Source organism: Leptinotarsa decemlineata, unplaced genomic scaffold (assembly GCF_025532065.1).
Source record: "Leptinotarsa decemlineata unplaced genomic scaffold, Ldec_3_MD MMD2_tig00000882_RagTag_RagTag, whole genome shotgun sequence".
Classification (NCBI taxonomy): domain Eukaryota; kingdom Metazoa; phylum Arthropoda; class Insecta; order Coleoptera; family Chrysomelidae; genus Leptinotarsa; species Leptinotarsa decemlineata.
The window spans coordinates 7025340-7052474 of NW_027412556.1; the positions used below are offsets into that span (position 1 = coordinate 7025340).

A 27135-nucleotide genomic window follows, 5' to 3' on the forward strand; every position below is an offset into this window, starting at 1 on the left:
CTCAGTTTTTTTTAAATCATTCAACTCAGTAAATATAGAATAGAACATAATAAAAAATATATTAATGGCAGGTTTGACTGTAAAAAATATTTTACATAAATGAGTTTCATTAGAGAGGCCTTGATAAAATCAAAAAGCATTTCTTGCCTATCTCTCAACTGCAAAAATAATACCAATTCAATCCAAGAATATGCAGCCAAGTGTTTGAGAGAAAACGATTTTTCTGAAATAAATATATCCTTTGATCGAACTCCCTACCAAATCACTCATTATAAAGTTCTCATGAATGAGTATTGCAAAGTTTGCTTTTACAGTTTATTAAAATATAATGATCTACAAAATATTTTATTTGAAGAATAAAACTGAGTATTTGAATTGATTTTCTACTTCTACATTACTGAACACAAAATTGAGGAAACTTCCATGGAAAATATTTTTCCTTTCATGTTACTCATGTTATGTGGAAGATTGACGAATCCAATACAATTTTTAATTGTCAAGTGGAATATAAAGTATTATTATTATTATAATTATCAGTTGGACAACTTTTTGGTATATATACATATAACCCTCAATTTTCACATTTCTATTGCCAACCCCTTTTTTTCTCTCCAGCGATTCAAATCCAACGTGAAACGCTACTTTCGCACAGGAACCGCTCTTAGATCGCCTTAAAAACCTTACTGTAGTGCTTGTGTTGTCTCCTGTCTCTCTCACACAGTGAGCCTTTCTCACTCCCTACACAGTTTTCAGCCACTATTATTGTTACTCCATCGAACTCATTTGATTTGCCAGGCATGCCACCGTATAATTTACAATTGTGCACGGCTGTGCAACTGCACACGATTAGTAATTAAAAAATTAATGAAAAACGTTGTCGAAACCAGTATTTTAAATGGCAAGTTCCGAGGTGCAATTTCTAATTAGATTGGCATTTGCAAAGACTATTATTGAGTCCCAATGCAAAACAATTTCAGTTTGTAGCTTGAATTTGAGCACATCATGTTTTTCACACGGAAAATTATGTTAGCTAAATATGAACTAACTAGAAATATTGTACACTATAGCATTGAGGGATTGATATTATTATTGTTCTGATAGAAATATTTTATGTGGCGAAACGTTTGCTGGGTCAGCTAGTATCTTTATAATAAAGTAATATTGTAGTTTTTTTCTTATTTATTTTCAAGATTCCCACATTTTTGTTTAAACGATGGAGAAGCAGAAAGCCAAGAAGCGTTTTTCCAAAAAAACAACTGAGTAGTTCAAAACTTTTGAAATTAAGTTGTAATTATTTTAATACAATAACTCAAAAATGAAATTTAATATCGTGAAACAGATAGTTCTGAACAATTTATTGCTCTACAATTCCTGTCCTCCACGATCAATACAAATGATGGCTCGTTTGTTAAATGTCTACAGGGGCAATGAAATATTTCAATAAATGGGGACGAATAGTGACTTACCGTTAATTGTAGGAAATGCTATTTCTGGTAGCATTCTGATATCTTTTCCATTCTCTTTCATAAGACTCTGGATTAAAATCGCTATGTCCTCCCGCTTCTTGGTAACAGTAATCTCCTCAAACCAATTCTTAATTTCTTTAATTGGGATATGATAATCCTTGATAGGATCCTGAAATTATAAAGACTTGTGATATCAAACAACTTGAATTGGTTTAAACTTTCTCACCTTGAAAAATTGTTCAACATATTGTAGCACATACAGTCCACAGTCAGTAAAATTATTCTGTTGGGGAACTTTTGGGTTGGCTCCTTTGATGACGTTTTTGTCGAAAATCTTATCCTTTCCAAGTTTCGCCTTGTACTCACAAGTCAAATAGTCTCTGAGAGTGGCAACAACTCGACTCCTGCTAGCTCCAGCTAACGAGTCAAATATTAAAATGCACGGTCTGTAAAAGAAATCATGAGTAAAAATTTGAAAGTGAGGACATGAACAATGCTTTGTCGTTATTGACAAAGAGAATTACATCCATTTATTTATTTATTTTTTCATAAAGGAGTGAATGTATCTGAAAAGGTACCTCTAATATATTGTACAAGATCAATCAACGTGTAGACACATTCACCTTTTTTAAAGAATGATCTTATTCATGACGGTGTCCGGATTTCAAGAGACAGATAAAATGCAGTAGCCAACAGAGTAGTCAAAACTAGACCATTTAGTAATACTCCCAAGAAAATTTAAGTCTGTCATGCCTCTGGATTTGAATCTCGCAATTAATAACCTTAAAACTATTCTAGCACAAAAATTATAGTTAAAATGTAATTTCACTACAAAGTAAGGTCGATCATAGGTAAGTCTATAATTTCAGTAATTTCTAAAGGATTTGCAAATAAATTTGTACATTTCAAATTGTATCTGTATCTGTATCAAATCGTGAGGTGTAGTTTTTGAAATAACTATGGATCTTCATCAAGTAACGCCCGAATCAATTTCGAACTTATTGTTGATACCTATAATAGTACTCACTTTGGAATTGTTCAAGTACTTTTCTTGAAAGTAGATATCATAAATTGGTTGCATCTTATTACATTCAATAAAACTTTTCAATCATAGACATAATTCCATTCTGTTTCTATTACGTTATGTCCATTTTCAGTTCACTATAGTTGAATTGAGTAATTAAATCACTCGTTTCTTTTGCTTGATGTGCCGTTTTGAATAAACTCATAACTTAATAATACTTCTGCACGTAGATGTACCAGAGATTTGATTATTTACATTTCATAGTTTTCCAACCTTCAAAATATATTTTCGGCAACCATTTTGACTAAACGATGACCAACGTTGTCACCTTTAACGTAATTTGGTTGAAATATTTTTTTACAGCATTGACTGCTACAGTAAAAACTGAAAGGTCCCCAGCATAAGCAGGCTAAGCAACTTGAAACTTCATCTTGCGTGACAGTACACTATAATTTTGTGTTTTCTGTTGTTGGCAATACTGAATATTTCAATATTTTTAAAAAAAAATAAATATATTCGTTAAAAACACTTCATAACGCATACAACTGTTACTCCAGTTACGAATTTGAGTTAAAATTTTCACTTTTTTTTTTTATAAAAAAGATATTTTTTTGTAATCAAACATCTAATCGGCGAGTTGTGAAAGCTTTCTAGATCTTATCGTAAATATATAGCAAACCCAAATTAGAAAATTTCATCTAGAATCTAGTTCATACCCATGTAACACAATAATTAGTGTTTTCTACAGTTGGCAACATTGATTATGGAGTTTTTAAAAATATACCCACTAAACTACAAATTTCAGTGTTGCCAAATTGAATGAAAAATAACTGTGTACGTATCCAAGTGATTCAAACTTTCACTGCACACAGTCAGTTTTTTCATTCCTTCAAAACATCCCACTTGAATTTCTTTTCTGAATTTGAGACAAGTAGTTCGAATTCTCGAATTCACTCAACTCGTTTCATATAAAGTTAACAACTTCCACAAATCAATGATAAATATTGATCCCAGAAAAACGTTTTGAGAAATATCCGAAAATTCTTTAGAAAGAGTCACGGACAGTTTCAGTCTAGTCGAAAAGCCGATACAAAAAATGTTCGTATCGCGAAGGTTTATTTACATTGATGTGTAATCATCGACCGTTTTAAGAAACAGGGCCGGACTGGCCCCGTAAAGGGACCAGAGATATTCGTTGAATAAAAATGCATCGAAGACGGCCTGATTAGATGGAAATTACAATATACAGGGTTATGTGAAAACGACGAAAATAGGGGAAATTGCAATAGACAGAGCCATGTGAAAACGACGAAACTCAGAAATTTTCGCGAAGATTAGCATTAGAATTTAAAATTTTAACGTTTGTTTATTAAACCGAAACCGAGTTGTAACAAATAAAAATCTTAGTAGAAATTAGACGAAAGTAATTTTCTCTATGCTATGTTTAATAAATGTATAGTAATACAATATTATTCAATGATAGAGTACTAATTTTTTCTGTTACTTATATTATTATTACAAAAAATATTCAATTGTGGAGGATATTCGAATAAGAGTAGTATCATTAAATTTCATAACAAGGAGCAACCTGAAAAATCATTCAAAAATACTTTCTATTTCAGTTATTTCATTATTCAGTTTCAAACAGGTTGAAAATTGGGACGTTGAAAAAATAAAGAAACCGGCGCCTGGCAGTGGGTTTTGAACCCAAATTTCTGATTCTGATGATCCCTCTAATCTCCGCCCTATATCTCTCATACCAACCATCGCAAAAATCATTGAAAAACTAGTTGAAAAACAACTACTTGGATTCATAAATAAGCATTACATATCAGTAAAAATCAATTCGGCTTCCAGAATAATAAAAATACGGACGATGTTATATTCTTATTTCCGAATAAAGTTTATTCTGAGATAAGTGTCGGTGAAAATACTGCTGCAGTATTTTGTGACCTGGTATTTTGTGAAAAGGTATTTGACTGCGTTGATCACAAAATACTGCTGAGAAAGCTCCAACGTTATGGATGCAGAGGAGTAACTAACAAATGGTTCGATTCCTACTTAATGGGACGGACGCAAATGGTCAAAACAACTCAACTTTCAAAAAAGAAGGGAAAATAATTCTGGAGTTCCACAAGGTTCTGTGTTAGGTCCCATTCTCTTCTTATTATATATTAATGGCCTCACCAAGCTTAATATTTCAGGGAAGTTCACCTTATTTGCAGATGACACTACTATACTTTGGAATAATAAAAACACTTGTGAGATGCACAAAATCTCTGCCGACTTGAAAAAAGTTAAAGATTAGTGTGATTCAAACATTTTATCTTTTAACTTAACTGAAACAAATTTATTATCAATTAGATGCTCAATCAACGAACTTTTTTTGAAGACTGGAACCTAAAAATAACACTGTTAAACACCTCACTAGAAAAGTCTCCTCTAGCTGTTATGCGGTTAGAGTGATTTATAAAGAATTGGGGTTCAGCACTTCAAATATGGCGTACTATGCACTCATAGATTCTTACTTACGCTACGGAATACCGTTTTGAGGAGGATGCAGTCCAACTTTATTCAAGAGAACCTTAAACCAAGAGACTCCTGTAGAACCTTCTTCAAAAAACATAATATTCTAACGGTAACTGCATTATTTATATTGGAATCTGTGTGTTTAATAAATAAACATATATTGAATTTTGCTGCATCCTCTTCCCATTATAACACTCGAAACAATAGACACACTCTGAAACTTACTGTGCCAACTAAAAACATTACTAGATACTCCATATTTTAAAACGGTGAAAAAATGTACAATCATTTGCCAATGGACATAAGATCTGCCAATATAAATGACTTCCAATTCAGGAAGTTAGTCAAACAATTTCTATCTGATGAAAGAGCAAGATTAAACTCGGTTTAAGCTTTCTCATGAAGATAAACACTTGGTGATCATTCAGAGAAAAGCAAGATTCAACTCAGTTTAAGCTTCCTCTTGAAGATGATCACTTGGTGATCGAAACACGTGTCGAGGTGTTAAAATAACGGTTTGGGGTTGGTCATGAAACTATAAGAATTTCAAATTACCCTCATTTTGTTAACGATCGATGAACTTTGAGAAAAATAACAATTTCTTCGGCATATCACAAATTTCTGGCAAAGTACACTCTTTTCCACTTGAGTCCATGTATGTTTTCTTATTTTTCGTTACATATCCCAAATGAAAAACTGATTAATTGTAAATTCATTAATTATTTCATACCTGAGACAGGTAATCGTCACGTTAAAGTTTGGAAAGTTAATATGATATGAGGCAACATTCCATTTAAGTATTTTACCTGAATTATACCTGTATCGATAAACAGGTACAACATTTTTATGTATATATATATTGCTGATTTCGCTTATTGAATTAGTTTTCCAACACACATTGTTGTACGATACACATTTGAACAGATCTTGAAAGTTTTCGAGTATCAAAGTACCAAAGGAAATAATGGAGGCGGTATTCGGTATTGTTGATATCGATCAATATACAAAGGATCTCATAAGACAGCTTTGTCCTGACATGGATGAAGCTATGTTATCTTCAGAAGTGCATCGGCTTATCAACAAGGCGAACATAATTGTTAATGAAAGGGAAGAGAATCGGAAACCTCTGGAAAAATCAGCAGAATCGCCTTCAGTCAATACTCCCAATATTCAGTTGAATACGATTTATCCAATTGCTGATGGTGGCCACGTAATGGAGAGTAGGTGTGAAACAGCTGGAGGACTTTCAAATGTTGGAGATAGACCGTCAATGAGTTATCCGCTCAAGAGGAAGGCTGTGGACCAAGGAAATTCCTACGTAAAGCGACCACGCAGGAATTATTCACAAACAGGCATATACCACCACCGGAACAGTTATGCCTCCTACAATGTGCCTCCACGATATTTACGTAGAAATGACCGGCATCGTTTTGGTAATAGGTATACTGATCGTCGTCAGTACTGAAGAATGACTTCACATTCCCATGGAAGGTGTAAATGGTAACAGGACTTTCTGTAGTGACATCCATGTTTGTTTGGTTCATAGTGATTTTTTTATAGTGTATAGTGTGATTGTAATGAATTTTATCAGTGCCTGAAATATACAATTGAAGAATGCTAATTGACTATCACTCAGTTAAGAAATAATATGCCGGGTGATTCTCTAAGGTGGCACACCCCTATAACTTTTTTATTATTGGAGATAGAAAAACGAAATTTGGGGGTTGTGTATTGTAGTTCAATTTGCGTTTTTTGCCGTACTTCCAGTTTGACCGGAAATGACCCCAACTTTCAATTTTTAAATGGGACATCCTATATATTTTTACTTATTTCAATCGAGAATGACATTCTAAATCCAACAATTCTTCGCTTGTCAATATTTGACAAATACAATAATTTTTATTCCAATTTTTATTTTTTGATCTAGAATGCCATGGATCGTGTAAATCGCTTCATTCTTGATCAAGTAACATGGGAAAACTAAGAATTAGAGGCTTATGGCTTCACACTCGTTTTAAGAATTATTTCACTGTCGCAAATATGAATTTTTCCAGTTAACTTGATTTTTTCAAATGGAAAGGAGGACGCTCGTCGGCTTTTTGTGAAAGAATCATTTTCTTACGAATAATTTGATGTCACTTAATTTTCTCTATTTTTCTAAATAATGGCAACAAAGTCGCAAATGAGTCCATTTTAAATTTAAAATTTTCAGAATGGCCTTCTCCTTGATCACTGCAAAGTTCAAGTTTTTCAATTATTGTGCGCATCACATTGATTAGCTGTTCCTCAGTGATGTTCTGGAATGCCACCCTTACTTTATGCTCCAGTTCTTCACGAGTAGCTGATGTTGAATTGTAAACCTGATTTTTAATTGTTCCCCAGAAAAAAAAATCTAGCGGAGTAAGATCTGGTTATCTAGAATATTGAAAAGAAACAATACATTCATGTAAGAATATGACAACTCAAGAATGTTCCTTGAGAATTGTGAGGTGACGCTCCGTCTTGTACATATTCTCCATAACGTACATATTCTCTGTATTTAGTCAAAAACCAGTAGCAATAAGTCAATCTTCGGTTGTGGTCGTTATCGTAAAGATGTTGGTGTAGTTGGTACTTGAATGATCGATAATTATATTTGTGAAGAATTCTCCTAACAGATGAATGAATAACTTATATCACACAATTTGGCGAATTGACACCGTACAAATTCACTTCAACATAGGCCATAGGCCAACATGTCTACTTCTTTTTCTTCACTGACGGTGAAGTTATTGGCATTTTCTTCTGGTTCATTTCGCATTTTTCTTTCTAGTTTTGGAAAATAATGCCGAGTGGGATGGCGATGATAAGGGAACCTCAGAGCATAAATACGTGCTGCATTTTTTTTTGTGGCTCCGTAAATTAGCAACATGTCAATGTTCTCGTTTCTAGTATAATTTGCCATATATAATTATAAACTACGCAACAAAATTTTTTTTAAAGTGACAGCATATTTATTAGCCTATTTGTTTAGGTAATCCTAGCAACAGCTTTAATTGTTTGTCACGGATAACTAGAATAACAGGACTTAGTGCATAAATATACCGAATATGTATTATTTGTTATTAGGTATGATCGTTTCTTGCAATTATTCAGAAAAATAGAGAAAATAAAGTGAAATTGTGTGGCATCAAATTATTCGTAAGAAAATAATCTTTCACAAAAAGCCGAGGAGCCACCCCCTTTCCATTTGAAAAAGTCAGCTTAACTGGAAAAATTAATATTTGCGGTTGTGAAATAATTCTTAAAACGACTGTAAAGGTCATAAGCCTCAAAGTCGTAGTTTTCCCATGTTACTTGATCCATGGCATTCTAGATCAAAAAATAAAAATGATGTTATTTGTCAAGTATTGACAAGTGAAGTATTGCTGGATTTAGAATGTCATTCTCGATTGAAATAAGTAAAAATATATAGGATATAACATTTAAAAATCGAAAGTTGGGGTCATTTCCGGTCAAACCGGAAGTACGGCAAAGCAAATAAATATGTCAAAAAATGTAAATTGAACAATAATATACAACCCTCAAATTTCGTTTTTCTATCTCCAATAATAAAAAAAGTTATAGGGGTTAGCCACCTTAGAGAATCACCTGGTATTCAAGTAACACTCCATCTCTGAACGGTTTGCAAGACCGCAACACGTGATTTTCTATACTTGTTTGAACACGTTCATCATGATATTTTAACTAAACTAATTGCAAAACCGGATGACGTGTCTCACATACAATAACTTCATCAGTGCGAACTGTTTCAAACACATCTGGACGAGCTATTACATTGTGGAATACATGTTGCAATTTTGTGAAGTGTTTAGTAAGAATAAATCTCACTTTTGGGAAGCACCGTATATATTAAAATATATTTCTGCAAACAGTACTTTTCAATTGATTGCCTCACGTTGTAAACGTGATTACTGATTCAGTAATCACGTTTTATAGTATCGCCAGAATAAATGACTGTTAAATATAGTACATTATAGTATTTTCTAATATTGGCAATACTGACCGTAAGTCAATAAAAAAAAAAAGAACGCCACTGCATGTAAATGTTGCCAAGCAGAATAGTGTTTTCTAATATTGGCAACACTGACAATAAGCCGCAAAAAAAAAGAAGTACGCTACTGTCTGTAAGCGTTGCCAAACATTATAGTGTTTTCTAGTGTTGGCAACACTGACCGTAAATCGATAAAAAAAACAGTACGCTACTGCATGTAAACGTTGCCAGTTTGCCATACTAATGCGGTAAAACAATTCAATGGCACGGCAACGTTTACATCAATTTACATCGTTAGTGAGTGATGAAGGAGTGAAATGGAAGGAGATAGAAATATTGGAATAGGTAGGGCAGTTTGAAATGCATCAGCGTCCCTGATGAAATATATATGAAACAGATGTTTGTTTTCTTTGGTAGTGTACTTGACTGAAAAGAAAGTTGAGGATTTCGAATTTAAAACAAAGAAAGTTTTTTTCCGTAAAGAAATCAAATAGTTTGGATATAGTTTTTTCTCTTAATGCTAATGGTAGATTTTTTTAGACATCTTATTATATTGGGTGTTACAAATCTATCTGTAAAGTATACCATAACATAGACACTGAAATAAGATTTTTTGTTCAATAAACATGAGGTCAAAAATTAAATTCTCTGAGACATATATTTCAGTTTTACAATCAAAATTCATTGTGGCCGTAAAATTGTTGTATTAAGACTAAGAAACGTGAGTTTTTTGGGTAGACTTTTTCGGTTAATAATTTCACGATTAGGCAGAAATTGGTCCAGAATGGTAGATTTTGTTTTCAACGAATTACCTATGACTTGCGACATTGAGCCCGATGTTTTTTTGTATTCTGGTTCAATGTCGATACAGTGACTGATAAGGTATGACCAATTGTGTACAGAAAACGTAGACTTTTTTGACTGTAGCCACTTATATGTATGAAATATGTTTTGAAATATGTTTTTCCGTTAATCAGCTGCCGCCCCCATACGAACGACAACTCTCAGAAGTTGAGAAACTTGTGCGAGCTAAGGACTAACGAGGTCTTACCTTTTAACGTGTGATTCCTAACACGTTCCTATCCAAGAATATTCTTTGAAAGACATTATTTGTGGAGAAGTCAATGTTCCTTACCGTTTTTTTTTTAGTTGACTTTCCACAATCTGAGAAATAATCAAAGCTAAATCAATTTTTTTAGAGTAGGAAGTTGAAAACCCAAAAAACACTGAGGTATTTAAGAAGGTTTTGAATTGAATCATATGGACATGATTTTTTATGTATCTTTTATTTACAATTTATAATTTAACATTTTTTACTTGTGACTAGTTTTCTTTCTATATTTTAACATTCTTGAAACAAACATTTGACTGTCAAATAAATCATATCCATTTAATCTAATAACCGAATGGTGTTAGTTCAGTCCATACTTCGAATCCTTGCAGTTTCGCGAGTTTTGTACAGAACTATTATAGAAGAGGCTCATGTTTTTTTCTCCTCAATAATTCAACTTGTAGCTTGTATATTTTGAGATTAATATGAGAATTAGAGAAATATAAAAATGTGGCTTTCTACACTTCCGTAATTTTCAGATGGTCAGCAGGACTTTTTTTGGAAGCAACTTACCACTTAACAATGTAAGAAATGAATTTTTCAATAAGTGATATGACATATTTGTCCGATGTACTTCTTATTTCAATCCGTTCAATTTCAAATTAGAAAATTGTGTTTCCTTGACAATAAAAAAATCTTCGAAAAAATTTTGCTATATAAATGCACACAGTCAGAAATGTTTTCCAAGTTTTCTACATACAATAGGCCTTTATCTTTTGACCCATCCTGAAAATTTCTAGTACCATTCAATTTAGACTAAAAAATACATCATAATTCATTTACAGCAAGGTAGGTTGGACAATTTTTTGTACTATAACCGTATGTCCAACCTTTGAAAAATGAATGATTCGTTTCTCTTGATATATCTCGGATAACCCAGTATCTTAGTTATAAACGTGACACCCTAAATTACTGGGCAAATCTGGAAAGGCATCTTATAACTCTAACCAATATTCACAGATATTTCGGAAATAATCAAGTAGAAAATTTATTACATTAAACATAATTGCCACCCTTTTGCTCTCAAATTAAAAGTGTGCGCACGCCAATGGAGTTAGGAATGCAGATCTACCGGTTTCAAGAGCTACAATCCCCGTGGCAACACTGTAAATTTATTGATTACGAATATAATTAATTTTTGTTTATACGGGATGATTCAGAATATAATAGAAAACGTATGGAACTCGGGTTTGGGCATCCCTTGAAAGAATACGTGAAAGCCAGGAAGAAGTTTTAATATAATTTTCCAACTGCTAGCAAGTTGACTATAATTGTTAGTTAATTATCATATATGAGGATGTATTGATGTTAGGTTGTTTCAGAAGTTTTGCCCGTATTATTGTCATGTTTTTTGTAGCTTCATATCTAAATAAATATTTATTCGACTATGTCGTGGTATAGACTGATCGATAGATAATATTGTACTCTGTTCTTTTTTAATGTACTCTGTTATTTTTTTTTCAAATTACATTTTTTTGCCGAAACAGCCCGAAAATTACCCAGACATTTGGCAATGATAGTGTTAGGTTAGGTCCAAAGAGAGTGGGGCTATTCGATCCTCCACCGCAACCCGCAAGGGTTTATTGTGGCTCACACATATTCACACTCGACCAAATAAACCCATCTTCTCAACGAAGTCGATTCGTTTGAATGGTGAGTGGTGTTTCAGATGGTAAGAGTACGTCTCTGCCGAACTCTGAAAACCTGATTTGGTCCCCAAGAGGGCAGGCACAAAGTATGTGCTCTGCTGTTTCATCATTTTCCAAACAGAGGCGACACACACTGTCTTCCGACAGTCCGAGTCTCTGCATATGATGATTCAAATGACAGTGACCTGCAAGAAGGCCTGTTAGACATCGTAGTTCATCCCTACTGTAGTCCTACAACTATTTGGAATAAAGCTTCGAAGGGTGAATAAACGCCTTGAAGTGAGCCAATCCTGTAAGATTCTGCCAGAAGTCCATAACTCTTCTTGCCATCCAGGTGTTGAGTGTTTGTTTGGCAAAGCCCAAAGCGATGCCAATGACAGATTCTGGTCCAATGAAGCAAACGAGTCAGCAGCTTCATTGCCTTCCAGGCCAGTATGGCCCGGAATCCAGACCAGAGACAATCTGTTAAGTCTTCCTATCGAGGAGAGTCTTTTTTGGCAGTTTGCTACCAATTTAGACGTTGCTCGGTAGGAGCCAAGAGCTTTCAACGCCGCTCGACTGCCCGAGAATATTTTCATTGACTTGTGTATGAGGTTGGATTCTTCCAATCTCTCTGCACACAATTCAATAGCGTAAATTTCTGCTTGAAATACAGTCGCCTAGGTTCCTAGGCAGGTTGATGTCTCTGTCTTGGGTCTGCGACTGAAAACACCTGCACCAAAACCGGAAGGTGTTTTTCATCCATCTGTAAACCAACAACCATCTGCTCTTAATATTAATTCTCCTGGAGGATCCAGTCCTCTCTACTCGGAAACAGTATAAGGCATTATAAGGCAGTTCGTAGTTGACAGTTGGAGGCATAAAGACAGAGGTCATTTCTAGAATGTGACTTCCAGTGTCAACCAACAGTCTGTTGCACTCTGCATTAAATTGATTTGTGCAATTGGCAATGTGCACAAGTCTATATGCAGTCCATCTAGCCTCTCTCTCCAGAAAAATGTGAAGAGGAGGTAGTTCTAGAAGGATCCCAATGGCCGCTAGCAGTGTGGTACTGATGGCACCACTGATGGCCAGACAATCCTGTCTCTGTAAGCCTGAGAGCTTCGCCTGGACCGTTTTCTGTAAAGCCTTCGGCCACCAAGCAATTGCACCATAAGTGATCATTGGTCTGACAATCATCACATATATCCAATGGATTTGTTTGAGACCTAAACCCCAAGTTTTACCACAAATCCTTCGACATGTCCATAGGGACATTCTGGCTTTGTGTGAAACTTTTTCAAAGTTAGCATTTCAAGTGCGTTTTTCCTCAAGATCATTGCCTAGATATTTCACTTCCGTTCCAAATGGAATTTCCTCATCAATGAGAAAAAGTGGCGTTAGATCGTCCAATTTTCTTCTCTTGGTGAAGGGGATTAACACAGTTTTGCTGGGGTTGACAGACATCTGCTCCCTCAGGCACCAACTGTGAACAACGTCCAACGCCCTATTTGACATTGGTTTACGAAATTTCGTTCCGGTGATGACTCCCGTTGTGGTCGACCTACAGTAATCCAGGACGAGGATTTGAGGACCCTGGTTCTCAGTTCCCATGTGGTTTTTGATGATTTAAAACGTATTTTGGAAGTCATAAAGTTCGAGTAGTGGGTGCCCCACGATTTAAAAGATCGACAGATCTTTTCGTTTCGAGGTCTGTTCTTTGCTTTTGCGCAACCAAAACGATACTTTTTTCGATTGGATTGTCACGTGTGATAAAAAGTGTCACGTGTGACGCTCAGGACAGTAGTTGAACACCAATGAGCCACCCAGGCACATCCGTCATTGCGTCAGCAGCAGCTGTCACCGGTCAACAGAAGAGGTCCTTTCCTGACCCAAAACAACACCCGTCCGCACGTTTCACAAATCACCGTCCGAAACGAATTGAGCATTGGAGTTCTGCATCATCCACCGTACTCCCCAGACCTCTCGCCAACCGACTACCATCTTATCGGGCACTTCGATAACTTTCCCACCGGCAAAACCTTCGCCAATCAGGTCCAGGCAAAAAAGGCCTTCGTCGACTTCATCGAATCCCGAGAACAATTTTTTTAATGACGTAATTAATCGACTTGTATTACGTTGGCAAAAGTGCACTGATTTAAATGGAGTTTATTTTGATTGAATTGAATAGGTATTCACTGAGACATTACAGTTCAAAATAGACTCGATAAAACTCTATTCATGAATCCAAATTAATTGGCTTAGATTTTTTGCAATCGAAAACGGTTCAAATATAACAGAATTTGATGTGAATTATAAAATTGAGTTTTTTTTTGTCTAGAACTCACATCAAGGATATTACCAACCACATGGTACAGATTTTCCCATTTAAAAATACTTTCATCACAACGAAATATGACATCAGATTTCGGTTTTAATAAACTTCAAATCAAATCGAATCTATACATTACGATTCATGTAATATAAGAACTTACCGCGAAATTTACCCATTTTATAAAATTTTTTTTAGAAATAATCAATTATGTTAAGAACAAGTTACTTATTGTACTTTTTTTAAAAAAAAACAGACCAATCTCGCAACTCGACCAATCGATAAATTGATGGCTTTGATTAAATCAAAGTTTATTGCATAAAAAACCAGCCCATCTTGAGCGGTCCGCCATACTGAATTAAGAGTGACATCATTTCATAAGAGTGCATAAAAACTAGGCCGCCATCTTGTTCGATCGACCATAATAAATTTAGAGTGACACCATGTTATTTTTAGAATTCTTCCATTCTTTTGATACCCATATCATGTGGGTGAATGAAAAAGTGGTCCTCCATTTTGGGCGAACCGCCTCTGTCGGTTGAGAATAAGCGTTTCTAAATAAAAAGCTTGTAAACTTCAAAACCAAAAAGAAAACCGCTAATATGAATAACACTGACCAAGAATTATTCAAATATTAATGAATTATTGTTTTATGTGTACACGTACGCCAATGGAAATTCAAATGTTTGTTGCGTAAATTTAATGACGTCACTAATGAGCCGTACCAAAGTGCGTTCTTGTGACGTAACGGTAAACAAACGGAAATGCGGCGAGAGGGACACGTATCATACGTCACAGTCGTACACCTTTTAGTGTTTTCTACCGTTGGCAACACTGATAACACCGATTAGAAACAAATACATTTCCTGAATTCAAAGTGCAACACACACACACTCCATTCACTTCATCTGTAAAACAGATGAAAGTAGAACTTTAAGACCAAGACGATACATTTTTTTGATTCACAAGTTTTTTACATATCATAAATTAGTGAACGACAGTATCTGTCTAGTTAACTTGTACCCAAAATAATTTCAAATTGCGGCACACAACAGAAAATAAAAATAATGCGCAAACACTAAGAAAAAAGTGGGCGGAATAATCCAAAATACATGAATACACAAGCTTTTGTAACATGAATCTACACCGAGAAAAATGTTCAACGAATTTCAAAGTAAATCTAAAGGTACAAAGTATCTACACTGAGAAAAAAATCGGCGATTGAAATTGACAACAAAATGTTAAAATCGGCTACGTCTTTTTCGAAGAATAGTAAATTCACATGAATATACAGTGTGGTTGATTAGGTTTGCAACAAATGGAAATTTTTGTGCAATTGAACAATACGATTATGAATAACGCTATAATTTAGTGCTAACAGCATACACAGCAGATGAAAAAACAATAAATTCGTGTAATAATACTTGACTCAAACGACAAATAGACTAAATTTCGAGAAATATAACAAAATATAATTTATAAACGTCGTTGAAAGTCATACTGAAATTGAATGTAATTACTTCCTATTCAAACTTTTATTGTTTTTTGGAAAAAGTTTACTCAAACCCGAATTATACAGGCCGTTTTTGTAGCTGATCCCACTATTACTATCTCCGAAACGGTTAGACCTACTAGGTCGGATAAAATTGGACAAAAGTCTCCTATTTTGGAAAACTAGAATAATCTCTTTTCAGATCGAGAATACCACTGGTTGTTTTGGAAATTTTCGCCAAAAACTAGTTTAGTTTTTTGTGATGGGTTACCCGTTTATACATAACAAATTGATAAATAAATAAAAATTGAATATCCATGCAAACTAACTAATATAAAATGAAACTTACTGCTGTATTGGGGGCCTCGGTTCTTTGGATGCTTTAGGAATCGCGGCAACTGACAAAGCAGGTATACTGGCAGATAAGTTCTGGCTAATTTGCGTGCTTGGAAGTTCTTCTGAATCATCCGACTCCATCTCGCTGTCGTCTCCTTCAGCCTCATCTTTGTCGCTCATGTCAGGATCTTCACACACTATTGGTTTAGCGACCTTTTCCTGCTTCACTGCGGTGACAGAGACATTTCCTATTGTTCCAATTGCAACTTTTTCTGCAAAGAATAACCAATGAAAACAAAAGATAATGATTCTTCGTTGGATTAGGGCACAAAAAATATTCCAGCACATAGTATGAGACATTCAAATATATTTTGCCTTTTGGTTACTGGCCGAGAAGAGTATATTTCTTGGCTTCATCAACGTATAAATAATATCAATTCTCGTTTTACTTACTTGGAGCTCTTGATTTCACTTCAAGTTTATATGGTTTTCCGTCCCAAGTCTGGCAACCTTCCAAACCAGGGAAACATATAATTGCCAAGAACCAGTGGGCGTTTTCATTGATGGGGACAACCACAAAGTCTTTCTCAAACAGATTGACAGTTTTTGTCCAAGTCTTCACCCTAGCGTGTCGCTTCTGAGCAGAAGTAAGAGTCGGATCCAGTTCGGTAGGTTGAGATTTTCTGCAATAAAATTACACTTGTGAAATACAGACATTTTGCACTTTTTTCTCATCGCATACCTGGAAGCTTTTACTGGTTTTGTTGTCAACCTTTTGTAGAAGAAGGTTGAAAAAATATGAATTTTACGTTTCTGATCATTTGGCAGATGGTCTACTAAATACTTCAGATAGAAGTCAATGATAACATCGTTCAAGAATTGATCCTGTCCCAAACACAAGTAATCTTCTGTATTGATGGAAATCCTTCCCCTGCCTTCTGGTGGATACGTGACCAATTTCTGAATTTCTGTAAAACTCCTAAAACAATCGTCAATAAGATACATTGCTATCAGTAAAAAAAGATAAGTGAACTAAAAAGCATATTGAAGAATGATCACAACCCAGTGAAGAATCAAGTTCGTTTACCTGTTACACATTAATTTACAACCCAATAATAATGTGGTGTACCACAAGGCTCTATTTTGGGTCCTTCATTCTTTGTTGCTTTCAATAATGACATTACATATTCAATGTTTGAAATGCTGTTCCAAGTTTGATTTTCCAGTGCAAATAGAAGGGGTTTCTTAGTAACTAGTGGAACGAAATGCTCTCCTATTATCCATACTAAACCACTCAATTTCTTGAAGTTTATGTGATATTGTATGCCTTCTTCTCAAACCAAATATTAATCCCAGACAACAATTCTGAACTCTTTGGATTTTTCCCCTGTATTCCAAAATGAAATAAGACCTAAAGAGAGTATCTGCTTAATTGAATATGGACAATGTTAAGGCTTCACATAGAAAGGAAGAAATTGCCTGTTGTCATAGATAGATTCGAGTGAGAAGTAGGCACGTTGTTGAAGCCGATTAACTTGACCTTCGAATCGTAATTCAGTACCTACTAAAACAAGAGGTTCATTGTTCAACTTTCATCGCTACCAATACTATTTGCCGGTCAGTTCATGATCCAAAAAGCACGACATTCGATCAGTACCAGCTTTCATAAAGGTTTTGAGGTCTTGATTGATCAGTTTACAAGTAGTTTTCCTCTCCTGAATCAGAAAGCTAAAATAGAATTGACTATCGCCTGCATATAAATGTACTTCACAGCTAACAAGAGATTTTACCAGAGAAGAAGGGTAGATGGATAATAAAAGCGGCCCAAATATGGAACCTTGGGGCACTCCAGATTTCAGAGATCAGCTTTCAGAATGCTCTCCATCTATACACACTTTCTGCAAATTTCTGCTACAGTATCCTACTCTTTTTACTTGAACACTACAAAAACTCCAAAATCGAACAATGCTGGGCATTTAGAGATGTGATCAGTACATTCAGTGTATTTTATCATATTTTGCATGCCTTCAAACTGATAATACTAACCCATATCCAATAGCATTTTTGGCAAGTTCCTTAGGACAAGTTTTGATCAAGATATCATTGGCTTCTTTCACGTTCAACTCTTCCAAAATATTCGCAGTACTCGGATAAATCAGTTGGAAGATGTTCCTGTCATTTTCTTCGATATCGTCAGGTAATAGGGTGACCCGCCGTTGCGCCTCGTCCTCAATAGACAGAGGATCAAAGTAATAATCACTTTCTGCTGTCATACCAAGAACCTCTCGGATTTTTTCGGCAGCATTCAAATCGAGATAGTAAAAGAAAACTGGTAGGGAGCTGTTGAAGCTGGCCAAAATTTTAACGATTTCGCTCCTATCGAACTTTATCGTCTTGATGATTTTTTCTTTAGGGTGAGGTACTTTAATCACAACTTGAAGAGAGTCGATGATAACCTGAAAGAAGTTGAGTAAGTTAAACGAATTTGAGGTGAGTTTTAACTTGTTTACCTCTTCGGTAGGAACACATCGATAAGATCCAATCCTAACTGTGCGACATTTGAGCTTGGTTTTATGTACGTCTGACTTTTCCTGTTCCACATCATTTGTTGAAACTGCAATATTTTTTTCATTAAAGTATGATCTTGATATTTTCATTCGAAATTATTTATTTATTTACAAACTCTGCAGACCATGGCCCAGGTACAGAGTAGGAAAGGTAAAAATTACAAATAGATTTGTACATACAACAAAATGACAAAAAAGTAAAAAAAAAATTAATAAGAGTTATACAATTTGAAACAACCTATTTCTAAAGATTTTGGAAGAAGATATCAGTGTTTTTGTACACTATTATAGGCATTGCACATAGCATTTAAAGGAGCATTCTGATAATAATTTGTTCTTGCCGATTCAATATAAACTGTGTGAAACAGTCTACTTTCATAAACAGGTACATTGAAATTGATTTTTGATAGAAAACAGGGATCATCCTCTTCACTATGTATCATCTTGTACAAATATATCAAGTTTGCAAATACTCTTCTTCTCTCATGGGTTTGTATGTTGTACTTTTCAAGTAGCACTTCTTTGGAAATATCAAGGTCATAGTTACCTGTTTCTTTGAATGCTATAGTTGTGACAGTTATATTGAGGACACCAGATAATAGAAGCATATTCCAGGATTGGCTCACTCCAAGGCGTTTATTCTACAGCAGGGATGAATTACAATTTCTAACAGGCCTTCTTACAGGCCACTGTCATTTGAATCATCATATGCAGAGGCTCGGACTGTTGGAAGACAAGTATGTGTCGCCTCTGTAGCAGCAGAGCACATACTTTGTGCCTGTCCTGCTGGGGACCGAATCAGATTTGTAGAGTCCAGCAGAGCCGTACTCTTACCATCTGACCTGAAAGACTACTCACCATACAAACTGATCGGCTTCGTTAAGAAGCTGGGTTTATTTGGTCGAGTGTGAATATATGTGAGCCACAATAAACCCTTGCGGGTTGCGGTGGAGGGTCGAATAGACCCACTCACTTTGGACCTAACCTATGATTGACACAATCAAAGGCCTGAGAAAAGTCAATAAATAGCCCACAAATCTGGACTTTTCCATCCAAGGCTGTTATTACGTTTTCTTGAAAATTATATAAAGCGGTTTCAGTACTTCTGCCATTTGTGAAACCATGCTGACTTGAAGATAGCAACTTATTCATAGTTAAAAATGAAAGCAGTTGATTTCTTATATTCAATTCATAAAGCTTGCTAAAGCTTGATAGAAGACTTATTCCTCTGTAGTTTTCAGTGAAGTGGGGGCCACCTTTTTTATAAACTTATAATACACACATAACAAGTTTATGGCAAGAGTTTACCTCAAAAAAAACCTGTATATTTTGAAGAGTGAACATTTTGTCTCTATCATTACTTTTTGAACAGCAAAATCATGCCAAACACCTCAATTGCGTGTGTAACGTAAAAATCAGTTAAACGAATATGAATAATAATATATGCGTTATTCTAAATACAATATGGCGGACTGCCAAAATTGGCTGACTAGTTTTTTTATGCACACGGCGAAGATTTACACTATTTACCGTTTTTGAAACTTCAACTTACCAGCAACTTTCGAGGGTAAATGTCTCTTTATATCGATTGATGATGGCTCTTTGGTGATAGGACTAATAGTTACAGAATTTCCCAATTTCTGCAAAATATTTTCACTCTGAAAAAAAATAAGTTTAATTTCCCATCGAACATAGGTAACCACTATTCATATATTACCAATCCTGAAGGTTTTTCATCTTCCTCTTCATCAGAGCTTATGACAACACTTTCTTGCTCTGTAGACTTATTTTTTGTGGTTTTCTTTTTTGTTGGGGACACAGGTTTCGCTGGATTGGTTGGTACTAAAAAATATTATTGAAAAAATCTTATTATTAATATTTCAATGATTATATTTCAGCCTATTCATTTTTTTACCAGAAACTGATCAACACATGAATGTTATTATTTAAGACACTTTATAAATAGCTTGCAATGCAGAAACAGCATTATAAATCATGAACTTTGAACAGGGTGTATATCAATAATTAGTTGTTGCTTTTCTAATGCATAACAGACTAGTAATTTTTTTCTGGAAAACAAAGTGAGCTTCAAAATCAGATCCAAGGGATAAAAAAGTTTTATTCATAGATATTCAACCCAAAACAAAAGTAAACGTCAATGGCGTCAAATTTTTGGTCAATAATGTTGGCTAAACGGAAAAGTTCAACACACTGTATCCTAGAAACAATGCGTTTCCGTAACATCTTTATGGAACTAGCTCCTAAACAGACCTTCACATTTATTCACTGCAAATAGTAAACACCCGTTATAAATACCAATTTAAGTCTTGCATAATTCAATACCCAGCGTGGTATTAGCCGGGGAAGTAGTATATTTATTTATATCTCGGTTATGTCATTGATTTGTTCAGAGTATATTATGCTTTGAATTTTGGAACAAATACATAGTTTTTCACTTACCAGGAGTGTTCTTGATTTGTTGCTGTGACTGTTGAGGTTGTGACTGCTGCTGCAGCACTGGCTGTTGTAGCAGTGACGGTTGAAGCAGTTGCGGCTGAGATTGTTGATTTTGCATCACATGCAATTGTTGAAACTGACCGACCTGCAAATTCTTTTTTCGACCATTGGCTCCCCCTGCAGGTGATTGTATGGACTTAACATTATCTGGAAGTTTTCTTTGACACCTTATACACCTGGCAAAGTCTTCTGACAGATAACCACAAGCGCCACACAGAGCCAACATCCCAGGAACCAGTTTGGGAGCTTCCTTAACAGGTTCTGGTGAAGGAGGCTTTGAAGTTTCAGCAGGTTGTTGGATGACTACTGGACAACTAGTTGCAACCTGTTGTTGCACTTGTTGTGGTTGGAGTTGAGGTTGTTGATGTTGCGGCAGGTGCTGTTGCTGCAACTGCTGTGATTGTGATGCATGTTGAACTGTCATCTGAACTGCTGAGGTTAACTGGGTATCCTCTTGAGTTTGTGAATGAGATTCGTCTTCCTAATAATACAAACCGACGACACATTTTGAAATGTTTCTCTTTAGGGGTAGTTACAAGGACATTACAGGGTGTCAAACGAACAAGAAACAGAGTTAGTGTTAAGAACTGCATCAACATTTTATAAAAATACGTTGATTTTTTCATCATAGGGGACACTCCTTTTAGTACTACTGACTCCACCACTTTGACACCCTACAGAGAGTAAGAATCACCCCAAATATTAGAATGGTTTAGGGACAAGTATTATGTCGTTTTGAAACCAACAAAATTATCTTTGCAGCAATGTTCAAACTCTTGAATTCTGCTTGAATGTTCTGAGAAAAATAGCATTTTAAAATTCAAATCATGTTTAGCTATTCACTACTTTATTGAATATGTAATCAAACTGCATCCATACATTCAAGAACAGATTTCGTTTAAAACATTCTCACATGTTCCGAAGCATTTTCAAAGTGATTCAAAAGCAATTTTTTCAAGTGGATCTTATGATGCTGCTTATGTTCTGTATATACCATTGAGATATCTCCACGAAAAAATCAAGTAGCAACAAATCTGGTACCCTGTTCGCTAAATCAAGTGTCTTGGAAAAGTTGGTCTAGATATTAACAAAAAATCAAGCACATTATGGAGAAGCACACCATCCTGTTTCAATATCGAAGGGTCCTATATGAAAGTGTTGAGTACGATACATTTATTCTTCTTGTGATTGGGATAAGATGAAGCAATAGCTGAGATGATCACCAGATTTCCTTGATTTGTTTTTGATGGGATACCTAAACAATCCCATTCATAAAACTCAAGCCGCATCTTTAGAAGATCTGCGTGAAACATAATTAAAATTTTAAAATGTCATGTTTTGACAAAATTCACACGATTAATTTCAAAATTCAAAGATAAAATGAAAAATGTTGAGAATTTCAAAATGACATCTTACTTGACACTCCATGCTGTTAAATTATTTTCGAGTGGAGCGACTTTTAAGATCACTTGAAGGTGTAAGTGGTACAGTCACAATTAACAAAAGAAGTCTCCCTTTGCATCTGCAATTTTCTAAAATGTCGATGCATTTTCTGAAATGCCGATGCATTTTCTAAAATGTCAATACTTTTCCTAAAATGTGAATGCATTTTCTAAAATGTCAATGCATTTTTTAAATGTCGACGCATTTTCTAAAATGATACATTTTTTAAAATGTCGATACATTTTCTAAAATGTCAATACATTTTCTAAAATTTTGATGAATTTTCTAAAATGTCAATGATTCCAGTTCTGTTTTGCTTTCGTTTGGCCACCCCTCATAAAAAAGTGACATATCCTACTGACCTCATATCCAAGTGGTGGAACATTACCAACAGTAACGATATAATTGATTCCATTAGAATTGGCCTCAGTGACTTGAATGTTTGTGTTACTTTGAAAAGGTACATTGACCTGTTCCAGGATTTCCTGTATGGTACAAGCTTCTTTAGGCAAGGTAAAGGTTATTAGTCTCTGTTCTCCATTTTCCAAAAGAACTAACATCCTTATCGAGTCGGAGAATTCCTCACCGATAGGTGTACTCTCTAGAAAAAAACAAACGGAATTGAACTGATGAATTTCTAGCAATTACATTACAAACCTATTATTTTCTGAATTTGACTGGAAGGGATATAAGCGGGAAGAGGCCTCTGACTCTGGGGCTTTTGGTTAGGTCTGGGAGGCTGAATTACGTAATTAGCTTGAGAAGGTCTTGCAAACTGCTGCAATTGCTGCTGCTGCTGAATATGTTGCATTTGCTGCTGAATCTGCTGTTGCAACTGCTGCTGTTGCATTTGCTGCTGTTGCTGGATTTGCTGCTGAATTTGCTGTTGCTGTTGAACCTGGTGTTGCTGTTGAACCTGCTGTTGCTGTTGAACCTGCTGTTGTTGTTGAACTTGCTGCACCTGCTGTTGAAGCTGCTCCTGTTGTGAAGCCATCTGATTCTGTGGCATATTTGACAAAGTGTTCTGGTACAGGTGAGATTTATTTTGTTGTTGATTGACTGCAGAAAATTGTGGTGTCTCCTTGCCTTGCAAAGTCTGTGGAGAAGCTTTCGGAGTCTGATTACGACCCTTGCCGGTACTGCGTGCACCTCCCCGAGGTGGTTGTCTAGGATTACGTGGAGTGGTGTTTCTCTTTCTAGGAGTTGGTGGGTTAGTTGCTGAAGTGACTTGTGGACTCTGAGTAGATTGTTCGTTCTGCTGTGTTGCTTGGTTCAAAAGATTCCTGATGAACATTCATATGAGATTAAATAAAAATTAATATGTAGGACTGGAAGCTCCTGTGCTCCAAAAACTTTAGTGCTTGAAACAATGACATATTAATAGAATGATATTTGAGAAAGTTACTGCTATATTTCAATTCACTCGTATTTCATGATCACAGAGCTGTTGAAATCAATATGTATGAAACACACAGAGATCAATCATTTGGAAGAAAATACATAATGTAATTTGTACTTACTTTTGGGGAATATTCCTAGCTTTCTGCTCTCCCAACATCTTCTTGTAAGTAGATACTGAAACAACAGTTCCGTCTGGTAATGCGACAGCTTCGTGGTCGTCTGAGGATTTCTGAAAAAATATTGATATATAATTTTTTAAATTTCTATGGGATACAAATCAAGCAGAATTTATGTGTGCCTTTTCAAAAATTTCGAAATCACTTCTGTCCAAAAAGTTGCAGATCAAATTTATATAATCCAAGGCTCTGAACATTTCAATATACAGTGTGTGGCATATAATGAAACTCCGCCAATATCTCAGAAATGGTTGGAATTATTAGAGCCAATTATGTTAACTATATTATTATTCAATATCAATATGCAAAATAGGATGAACAGGTGATGAAAAAAATTAATTCTCCTTTGAGGACTGTTGAAGAAACTTAATCTTTCAACTTTTGAAAACTGGCATTCAACAGTTTGACACATTTCATGATCGAAATCAAATCTTTTTTTTTTCATTTGTAAGAGTTTCTATCCACATAAGTTCAATTTGTTTTTGTAGCTCAGTTGAAAAAAATATGACCAGCGTTCGACAAGTAGGTTGGATAAAACTTTATTCTGGACAACAGATGAATTAGAAGATGATATGTACAAAATGGTCAAATCTATCAATATATGTTATAGCTGAATTTCGGAAAAACAACATTCGGATTTAATTAAACGAATCTCAGACTGATAGATGGCTTGACGTACATTATGCAGGTCTTATGCAAATGGAGTAATGAGCTGGTATGGTCGGACCGACAACAAACAGGATGGTTTTGCTCTTCGTCACGAGGTCTTAAAATCACCTCGCTTGGAAGGCCCACAAGAATGGCAGCAATCGCCAACCAAGTTCGCCAGTTTTGCCTGTCAAAACTAGATGATAAACATGTGCGTGTATCAACATGCTCATCTTTTCAATCATAGAATTTGTATAGATATATATTTATTCAGCTGGCTGACCCCCCTCTATGGTGATTGTCAAAATAAATTGGGAAAGGCAAATCAAAGATGAGTTGGCTTCTGAGTATGTTTTATCATTTTGAAGCTTGGAGGGAGATACTCCAACTTAAGCTGTAACAGCTCCATCTAAAATTTGGTACTGACATTCCAAATAGTTTCTGAGATATTCAGAATGATCAGTCACATTGTTGTTGCAGAACACTTACCGAATCTGGAGATTCAATGTCCCCTTCTTGACTGCTAGAGACTTGCAACTGTTGAGTTTGCTGCAGTTGAAACCTCGTATTGTGCATGGGAGCACTTCTAAGTTGAAGATTAGGCCTTTGCTGAGCCGCAGAAGTAGACACCCTGATCTGCTGTCCAGATGAAGCTGGTCTCGCTAGCTTACTGGGATTCGTTTGTCGCAACTGTTGTGTACCCAGAGGTTTTGGGGAATTCAGTTGTAGGGAGTTGCCCATTGATCTCGGTATCGAAACAGGCTGTTTCAAATGCAACTGTATAGGTCCAGTTGTTCTCTGGAGTTGATTAGGTGGATTAGCTTGTGGTTGACTGGGAATCGATTGTAAAGGAGGCAGTTGTAATGGCCTTTGCTGTACTATGCCTGGGGTCAACTGTCTGACAGACTGACTCTGGTTTGGAACTCTCAAAGTTGGTCTCATTTGTTGTCTGGGTTGCTGAAAACAGGAAATAGTGGACAAATGCCAGAAGGAATACTTTACAAACTAAATCCATGAAATTAACAAAGTGTTTTAATTAGAGAAATATGAACTACATACTAGAAGACCTGGCCATGCATTGCTGTGGTTAGGGTTTACGTTATATTACATTGTTGTAATCTATTCAATACAGTGAAATTATTATTTACAAATAAAGACGGAAAATAGTCTGTGATAGAAGTTCGTCACGCTGTTCTCGTTTGTACTTTTAATATAGCGCCATCTATTGAATACTTACTCAATCCAGTCAATTTATACCGCTTCATATTGCCACTGGTAGCATGTTATCCAACTAACAGATAGTTATGACTCTTTGTCAGAAATTGAACAAATAATTCACCATATTCTAAATTTTTTCCTATTAGAAAAGAGGACGATCCAAAGAAGAGTACTTTATATCCAACACATATATTCAATGTCAAGTATTTTTTCGTATAGTTAAAGGCAGAAACTGTTTTTATCCTTCCCATACTGAAAATGTAAGCACACCAGAGGTATTTTTCAATTTTTTTGTTAGGTTTCTCTCTTAATCACGATGTAACCACAGTGTATATGTTTGACCTTGAATAACCCTGAATAGTTTCAAAACCAACTAACAAAGGGTTAACTTTTTTTTTCAAAAATCATTGACTTCCATTTGCATCTTAATTTTACAATGTGTGTGTATGGTACACAGATATGGTTCCACCATTGTTTCCACCATTTTAAGGACAATGTAGGACACTGGGAGATAATCCTTCTTTACATACCTGTAATTGCTGCTGCACTTCTGGCTCCTGATAAGTAATCGACGACGGGTCTATAACAATCTGTTGTGGTGGTGCGTTTACAACCATCAACTGATCTCCTGTTGCCACTACGATCTGAATAAAGAAATTACCATTGTAAAATTTTTCTACAGTTAAATACTGATGATAGTTTGTAACCCAATACCCACAGTACAATATTAATTTACAATTTCTCTCTACCTCATCTTTTGAAATATTACTTTTTACTACTGCACCATTCATGGAGTTTCCAATTATCTGTATAGGAATGTTCATTATAAACTGAATCATGTGAATAACACAGAGCACATAACATAAACATTAAAAACAAGAAAAGGATACAATTGAGGAGTTGGTACTACTAAACTAAATAATGAAGGGTTTCAACTGAGAGTTCAACCAAAACAAGTCAACGAGAGCAATTATGGAAATTAGGCTAAGGATAAGAACACTGTCTAGAAATCTGACCAGAGCTAGAGCTTGGGCTCTGTATCTATTATGATAGAACAAAAAATGATTGAACATAAAAACAAACAGAAAACACATTTTTTTGATGAAGTATATAAAGAATTTTCAGTAGTATAATAAAATATCAAATGAAGAATAACTGTGGTTACATTAATAAGTGCATGAAACGGACAGTGTCTTTGTCAGAAGTTATTAGGT

At 35.3% G+C, this 27135-nt stretch overlaps 1 protein-coding gene across 3 annotated transcripts in view; it reads right to left on the minus strand.

Annotated features, from left to right (window-relative positions):
• The window catches only part of LOC111503776 (sentrin-specific protease 6 veloren), a 28905-nt gene that overhangs the window by 817 nt on the left and 953 nt on the right, over positions 1-27135 (minus strand). For all 3 annotated transcript variants that reach the window (XM_023158174.2, XM_023158175.2, XM_074174913.1), the window contains 15 exons: positions 26452-26565; positions 25193-25660; positions 23999-24108; positions 23136-23761; positions 22841-23079; positions 20979-21516; positions 20236-20360; positions 20071-20176; positions 18462-18565; positions 17998-18407; positions 16694-16930; positions 16405-16634; positions 15965-16223; positions 1693-1912; positions 1467-1635 (listed from right to left, as the gene is read on the minus strand). In XM_023158174.2, coding sequence (XP_023013942.2) covers positions 1467-1635; positions 1693-1912; positions 15965-16223; positions 16405-16634; positions 16694-16930; positions 17998-18407; positions 18462-18565; positions 20071-20176; positions 20236-20360; positions 20979-21516; positions 22841-23079; positions 23136-23761; positions 23999-24108; positions 25193-25660; positions 26452-26565 — 3955 coding nt within the window. The remainder of the gene's footprint in view (positions 1-1466; positions 1636-1692; positions 1913-15964; positions 16224-16404; positions 16635-16693; positions 16931-17997; positions 18408-18461; positions 18566-20070; positions 20177-20235; positions 20361-20978; positions 21517-22840; positions 23080-23135; positions 23762-23998; positions 24109-25192; positions 25661-26451; positions 26566-27135) is intronic.